We start from the raw sequence: 8,578 nt of genomic DNA on the forward strand, positions 1-8,578 counted from the left end.
ATGCTGAAGCTGAAGCTCCAATACTTTGGCCACCTGATGCAAAGAACTAACTCATTGGAAAAGACCCTGATGCTGGGAAAGGGTCCTGAAGGCAGGAGCAGAAGGGGACAACAGAGGATGAGATGGTTGGATGGCATCAACGACTGGATGGACATGAGTTTAAGCAAGCTTCTGGGAGTTGGTGATGGACAGGGAAGACTGCCCTGCTGCCGTGCATGGGGCTGCAAAGAGTCAGACACGATTGAGCAACTGAACTGAATTGGGACATGTTATGCTGTGTGTTCCCCATCTGTACCCACCACTGCGTCATTTCACAAGGGAGAGCTGACTTAGAAGTTAACTTCTGAAAGATGGATGTTAACTGGTTTACTGTTACTAGGTTTACTGCTCTGATAGTTTTGCAGTTACATGAATACTGAATCCTTATGTTGTATACACTGGAGACTAATACAATGTTGTATGTCAATTATATTCTCAATTTTAAAAAGTTAACCTCAGGATTACCTGAAGGGAGAATCTGGTATGAGGCCCTCGGAATGTGATAATTGGGAGAAGTAGCTAATGTAGCCCCGTGGCCTGTGGATGAATGGCTACTGTGTGGATTTAAGTATGTCAGGAATTTGACTTTTCCGTCCCTCTGTCTTCGTGTGTCTCACTCTCTTGGCTGCAGCAAATCACAATCCTGGTGGCACTTTTCTTTTTATTTGTATTAGCAACAAACTTTACAGTAAGACATTGATTAGAACGTTTTTAAAATCTTGACTGTTACCTTGTCAGCTGAGTTCATAGTGGGACTCTAATGAAATGTGGCATTTAAAAGATACTGGTTTTTTTTTTCTTTCTTCATGGCTGTACTAAAAGCACATTTACCTTAGAAAAACATTTTTACATACATACATATATATATATTAGAATCATAAAAATGTATTACATATATTTTAAAATGTGGATTTAAAAATGATAAAATATATTACATATATTTCATCAATAGTGGGAAAATCCACTTGCTGAATAAACCCATAGCTTTAGGAAAGACTTATCTAGAATTAAGCGATAGTTGTTAGTCTGCATTATTATATTTACTGCTTTCCTTTGACTTGAATGAATACCATTTGGTATTTCCAGAAATTTATGCCAGAATGTCTCTATGCATGTTTCTATTGATGGTAGAATGGGTTATACATTATTCAAATGAGAATGTGTGTGTGTTCAGTTGCTTCAGTCATGTCTGACTCTTTGCAACCCCATGTACTGTAACCCTCCAGACTCCTCTGTCTATGGGATTCTCCAGGCAAGAATACTGGAATGGGTTGCCATTTCCTTCTCCAGAGGATATTCCCAACCCAGGTATCAAACACATATCTCCTGCATTTCATGCATTGCAGGTGGATTCTCTACCTGCTAAGCCACCTGGGAAGCCACCTTTCCTTAAAAAGTAGTAATGGGACAATTTACCATACAAAAAAATGAATTTTTTAAAAATTATGGCAAATAATCTTTAAGCAGCACACATATTTAATTGAGTGAATCCCATGAATATTTCTGAATCTTAAGTGTTACAGAAGTATAAATATAATAATTTAAGCTTTCTATTTAGGGTTACCCTTGGTTATAACTTAAATGACACATCTAACAGATAACTTTACATTTTAGTAAATATTTGCTGACTAAGAGGATCATACAAATTTTATTTCACAACATTGTAAGGCTGTGTTGTTTTTCAGGCACAATATTTACTACCAACCCTGTCTTCCTTATGGAGAGAAAATCAACAATTCGATTTCTTGTTGAAGCCAGTGATGGTGGATTTCCTGACCTGAAGGCTGTTACCTTAGTGGAGACAGAAATACAAGATATGAACAATTATGCCCCTGAGTTTGCAATAGAATATTATAATCTTAGCTTAAGTGAAGACACTCCAGTTGGAAGGACACTTGTCACCTTCTCAACCATTGACCATGACTGGACCCGTGAAAACACACATGTTGAATATTCTATCATCAGTGGTAATTCACAGAACAATTTCCATGTGGAAACTAGTTTTATTCATTCAGAATATTCTTATAAGCAAGTTGGTTATCTAGTGTTGCTTCACCATCTGGACCGAGAAGCAACTGCCAGTCATGAGCTTGTCCTTCTGGCGTTTGACCATGGATGCCCTCCACTGAGTTCCTCAGCCACTGTATCGATAGAAGTCCTCGACGTGGATGATAACCCACCTGCATTCAGCAGTCTGGAATATTATGCCCACATCAAGGAAAGTACCCCTCCAGGGAGTCCCATCATTGTGGTCTCAGCAAGTGACCGCGATGTGGGCTCCCATGCAGAAGTCAGCTACTACTTAACCTCTGGAAATGAGAAGCAGCATTTTTGCTTAGAAGAAAAAACTGGAGTTCTTTCTTTGATTAAACCACTAGATTATGAAGAAACAATAAAATTCATTCTAACTGTCCAAGCTTCAGATGAGGAAAGGAAGCATTTCTCTTTTGCAATTGTGTTTGTCAATGTCCTGGATGATAATGATCACGCACCTCAGTTTATGTTCCCAAACTTGAACTGTGCTGTTCCTGAAAATCTACCTGTTTTCTCCACCATATGTTCCGTAAATGCTTTGGATTTTGATGCAGGTCCTTATGGAGACATGACCTATTCTATTGTATCACCCTGTCCTCTCCCTCATGAAATGCCACATGATCATAACTTCTTCCTCATTGACCCTTTAACAGGGGATATTAGTGCCCAGCAAGTCCTTGACTATGAAAATGACAACAAATACTGCCTCATAGTTCAGGCCAAAGACAAGGCTGACTCAACAGCCTCCGTAGTGGTTTGGGTGGATGTTGAAGGGATAGATGAGTTTGAACCCATTTTCACTCAGGATCAATATTTTTTCAGCCTCCCAGAAAAGAGTCATGTAAGACATTTGATTGGCAGAGTGGAAGCGTCAGATGCAGATGCTGGTGTTGACGGAGTCATCCTTTACTCCCTTGAAACTCCATCTCCTTTCTTTTCAGTAAATAAAACTAATGGAAATATTTATTTGAGTAGAGCACTTCCCCTAATAAAAAGTCAAGTCGGCAAAGAAGACACCATCGAAATGAAGATAATTGCTCATAGCCCCAAACTGGACTCCAAGTTTACATCTTGTACTGTTTTTGTGAATGTGTCTTTTTCCTCAGAAGGGAAACATTCTGCAGGATCAGCTAGCAGCTTTTTGATCAGTCTCACCATCTCCTTTCTAGTGTTTTTGTTACTTGTCTTCATTCCAATTGTACTGATTTTAAAACATAAACAAAAAGATGCAATAAATAATTATGAAGAAAAGAAAATGTCATCATCCTTAGATATCAATTTGAGACTGACCAGGGATGCCAGTGCACTGAAACCCTTCCAGAAAACTAATGAGAGCGGTGATAAGGCAGGGCCTGTGGACTCCACACCTGAATGGTTGAGTTTAATAAGAGTCATGGAGAAGGACGTTGCACATCTGTACAGGCACTCAAACTCCAGTGATCACTGTTCTGTGGAAGGAGAGACTGCAGAAGATAAGGAAATCCAGAAGATAAATGAACACCCTTACAGAAAGGATGATGACTCAACTTTGAGTGATCAAGAGTCCAGGGTGCCAGACTCTGGGATTCCAAGGGACTCAGACCAGCTCTCTTGTTTGTCTGGGGGAACTGATGTGATGGTCACTGCTGAAACAGCAGAAACCAGCCATATGTTTGAGGAGGGAGATCAAGGCGAGGGCTGTGGCATGACCTATGTTCAAAATAATGTCTTACCCCAGCCACTGAAGAAGAGAGAGGTAGAAGTGGACACCCAGACTGATGTCAGAAAAGAGACTGTCTTTACTTCAAGTGATCAGGAAGCAGGATGTGCAGCTCTCTCAACCCAGAAAGACTCTGATCATGATGTCATGATGAGATATCCCTGGGATTATCTCCTCAGTTGGGAACCCAAATTCCAATCTCTTGCCTCAGTATTTAATGATATTGCAAAACTAAAGGATGAGCATTTACATATGCCTGGCATTCCAAAAAAGAAGAAATCTTTTGTTTTTCCACCCCCTTTGATAACAGCAGTAGCCCAACCTGGGATTAAAGCAGTTCCACCAAGAATGCCAGCCATAACTTCAAGGCAGGTACTTCAGAAATACCCACACTCCCCCATCCGCTATCATCACAGTTCTCTGCCAGAAGACATGACTCCCAGTTTTTCCCCATCTCTTTCACTGCTGACCACACAGGCCCCTGCCATGACTCCACTGCTGTCAGATGGAGAATTATTTGGGACACTTTTGAGTGGTTCTTGCCTTGAACCTAAAGCAGCAGATGGAGTTCAAATATAAAACAATGGTGATATCGAGCACCTGCTCCCCATTGGTCACGAATGACTGGACAAAACATTCCAAAGCAAGCTCCTTGAGACGAGGTTCATTCATCTACAAGTGAGGGGTATAATTTAGTCTGGGTTTTTAGAACCCTCTCATTTAAGTTTATCAAATTTATTTCAGCCTTAATGATAAGTTACTCTGTCTTTTAACCTCTATGTTTTGCTGTCAGGATTTAAGTTTGTATATATTAAGTAGTGTATATTCTACCATACCTGGTCTTCTGTATGGCTAGATTTCCAAAGGTCACAATGAACTTGACTGACTGCCAAAATGTTTATATGAAAAAGAATGGAAATATAATATACTGCATTCTGGTCACATTACTGCTGATTATACTGCTATTTATAAAGCAAAATTAGTAAAGACTGAATAAAGAATGAGTATAGGACAGAAAGTAACAGAGAGGGGAAATTTGGAAGGATAAACAAGTTATAAAGTGAAGCAATTGGCTGCAGATCTGATATAGTTGGAAATGCATTTCTCCACTTTCTCCATAAAGCACACTTGTGGAGGTTAGCCATAATTTGAATTTAGTAGGGTGTCTTTTGGAAATCTAATGAGAACTTAAGAGTGAAATTTGTCATAACTCTGTGTCAAATAAAACAAATTTATTCTTGATTAAATGAACCAGAAATGCATGTTTTAAATGAAGAGCTAGTACTGATAAAGCAATGTGTGTGGTTGCCACCAAAGATGTGTTTCCTTGGCCTTCTTTAAAAATAAAATGATCTTGTAACATGGTACAGATACAGACATTAACATTTGAAGATTAATTTGAATATATTTCTTCATATTCTACTACAAACAGTAACTTTACATGAGAAATAATTTATCCACTCAATGTCAGTTTAAAAGGTTTTACACAGGTAAAATTATGTTATTTGCTGATAATAAATTTCATATAGTAATTTAGCAACATATTTTAATAATTTTTATATAAATATTCTTATTATAAAAGTAAATAATAGATGTCAGAAGTCTTTCTTCCATTTGTTAATACTTATATTTAGTTTTAACAGTCATTAGATATAGCAGCTTGTCAACATGGTTAAAATAATTTTGTTTTGTACAGCTACTGGTTCAGAAATATAGTGGTGTAGTTTGGTGCTCCTATATGTATATACTGCTATCTCTTTCTGTCTGATGAACCAGAGAATTCATCAGAGATTCTTATCCTTTCCAAGAAAGCAGAGCACATCCTGATGAGGCTTGTCCGGAAGTCATCCATGGTAGGTAATGTGGCCAGGCTTTGAAAGAAGAGTTTAGGGATCTAACATCGAGTCTAGAGGGCATCTGGTGTGGTTTTCTTAGCAGTTACTATGGGATTCAACTAGAGAAATATTTCCTTTATGTTTTCTTTCAATAGGCCTCATCTGTAAAGTTATGTGAGATAACTAATGTGTCTTTACTGAGAAACACTGTAAGACGACATGTTTGATATCTAGTTTTGCAGATAAATAATTCTTAAGCTTCCTATGCTGATTTTATCAGTTATATACTAGAAGTTGTATGAAACACGTAGGTTTTTTAAGAGGGCTGGAATCCTAGGGAAAGTGATTTAGGTATGGAACAATTAAATAGTAAAAGATGAATGCCTGTCTCTCTTTTTCTCTGGCATCTGGGGAAGAAGATTTCATAGTTTTTCATAAAGATAATAATAACAGTTATTTCAGCATGCCAATGTTTATTCTCTCTTTGATTTCCTTCAAAAGATTTCTTTGAGTATATGGAGAAATACTATACTGATTTCCTCTTCTAAATGTTAGATAGTTAGAATAGGAAACAGAAGTCCAGAATGGTGGTGGCTAAAAGACAAGAAAGGGGAAAGCCCGTGAAAATAGAACAAAGGAAAGTCTGAGGACCGGAGTGAGGACCTCAAGTAGAACAAACAGCACTCCTGGCTAGCCCAATTTACATAGGGCAGGCCCAGGGGGAGGAAAAAACATATAAAAACGTGCCCTCGTGCTTCAAGGATGGATTTGCCCCCGATTTTCTAAATAAAATAGAGCTGTAACACAGAGCTGTAACACTGATTTGTGTAAGAGCTGTAACACAATCTGTCTAGGACCCGAGAGCTGTGACGCGCCAAGGGCTTTAATGTCCGTCACCCCAAATCTTTGTTGTGATGAGACAGAACTGAGGAGTGTACACTCACCTGACATAACTATACACGGAAGTTTTGTTTGGCAACAGAATTATTTCTGGTAACAAAGACTATTTTGTTGTTTTTAATTAAACAGGTTCTTCATTCCTTATGCTTAAAAAGTTATCTATCTAACTCTTCCATAAGTTATTTGCCTGTGATTTTATTACTCATTCTGGACATGATTCTGCATGTTTCCTAAACATTTAATAAAAACAGAAGACATGAAATATTTAGTGCTATTCCTTACCGACGTCTAGTGGATTTTTAATTGATGACTTTATTAATACAGTATCCATGCTGCACCACCTCCGAATGACCGTTACAGTAGAGTTGAGAGTAAAAATGTGAACATGCTGGTTAAGTGTTTGCAATAAGTCATATGTCAGCCCTTTCAACTAGAGTGCTTTTTTCCTAAGTAAACAATATAATTTGTACGGTTTTCCTTCAAGTTTAATATTAACTTGCCTCATATGTTCTGTGTTACTTTGCTGATCTACACACCAGCTTTCGCACTCTGGAGGGGGTACAGAACTTGTTAGTGGAAAATCATATTAAGCCCCAAATTCATATGCTATAAAATAAAAGACAGTTGTCTCTTGTGCAATTTTGGCTGACTGAAATTCTGGACTTTCTTGTTGGCAGCCTTAAAAATACTGGTGTAAATCAGGACCAAATGAATATCAAGATTCCATGTCCTAGTAGTAATCATTGAATTAGCTTCCAAAACAGATTCCTAGGCAAAGAAAGGGAAAATGCTGCATCTTCAGGGATTTGATAATTTAACTGTTCTGTAAAAATATTAAAATGTGCTGTAAGCTACCAGTTGCTTACAAGTGTGCACACTTGGTCCATGATAGATGTCCAGGTGAAAAAGGTTCTCAGAACCTTTACCCTCAGTTTCAGAGCCCCACCCTTACTGTGTTTTCTAGAAGTTATGGTAATGAAAATTATTAATTTAAAAATTATTCCCATCCAAACATGTCTTGTTAGTTTGTTTTGTTTTGACATTTTACACATACCTTAACTTTAAGTAAAAAAAGGCAAGACATAACTAAAAGGATCTAAGATGTTAACCCACTGCAGAGCAATGAAGGATATGAAGTGAACATGTGATGTTATGGATAAGCTCATTGGGTTTGTCTTAGTTGAGCTCAAAGAATAGAGCTATCTGTTTGGCCACAGCTGGAGAGAGTTTGTATGGAAAATCATTCTGTCCAAGAGGAATTCCAGGATCAGGGAAGTTACAGAAGCTTTATTTATAACCCAAACTGGGCATTACAGTGTGAGTCACTGAAAGCAGCTTCCATCTGTTACAAAGATGGAGGGAGAAAAGAAGGGAAGGAGAGAAAGAACAAAGGACAGAAGAGAAAACAGAGGGTCAAAGCTGAAAAGGGATACTTTAGGGCATGGGTAGAGAAAGGCAAGAATGCAAAAGTTTAAGACTTGTGAAAAGAAGTTTTTACATGTGAAGATTTTGCTGAGTCACTTGCCCTTTGTAAGTTTGTCCTTTTGAGGAATCTCTCTCCTTTTAAAAGAATTTCTTTCCACCTTCTTCTTATTCAAGTCTTTCCCTCCATCATCTGAAAATTTAGGTTTATCAAGTTGTGAACCTAAAGCTAGGCAACAATGAACTAGAATACATTTGACCATAAGCACTTGAATTTGTTGTGGTTTTGGGTCTTTTTTTTGGAGGGGGGGGAGTGAATTAAAAAAATAGAATGATTGCCTTACCTTATTCCCCACTCTACATAACCTTGGCATTGTAAGAGCCACTATTTTGAGTAGGTAACTTTATCCCATATAATGGAAGCTGGGACAGAATATGGAATTTTAATACCTAGTCTTTTTTCCCAGTAGCTCATTCTTTTTAAAAATCAGTGCTTGCTTGGTAGTTGGGATTTTATATTAAAAAGTTATATATTACTTAACTTTGCAACCACATATAGACATAATCAATAGTGTCTTCTCAAGTATAATCAATTTTATTTGAATTCTGGTGACATAAATTATTTTAATTCCATATGCATCAAAGAAAT

At 37.7% G+C, this 8,578-nt stretch overlaps 1 protein-coding gene across 1 annotated transcript in view; it reads left to right on the forward strand.

The window, feature by feature from the left end:
- The window catches only part of DCHS2 (dachsous cadherin-related 2), a 324,121-nt gene extending 317,352 nt beyond the window's left edge, over nt 1–6,769 (forward strand). Inside the window, exon 21 of the mRNA XM_070768961.1 lies at nt 1,725–6,769. Coding sequence (XP_070625062.1) covers nt 1,725–4,351 — 2,627 coding nt within the window. The 3' untranslated portion in view covers nt 4,352–6,769. The remainder of the gene's footprint in view (nt 1–1,724) is intronic.
- The last annotated feature ends 1,809 nt before the right edge of the window (nt 6,770–8,578 follow it).

This window comes from Bos indicus, chromosome 17 (genome assembly GCF_029378745.1).
Source record: "Bos indicus isolate NIAB-ARS_2022 breed Sahiwal x Tharparkar chromosome 17, NIAB-ARS_B.indTharparkar_mat_pri_1.0, whole genome shotgun sequence".
Classification (NCBI taxonomy): Eukaryota; Metazoa; Chordata; class Mammalia; order Artiodactyla; family Bovidae; genus Bos; species Bos indicus.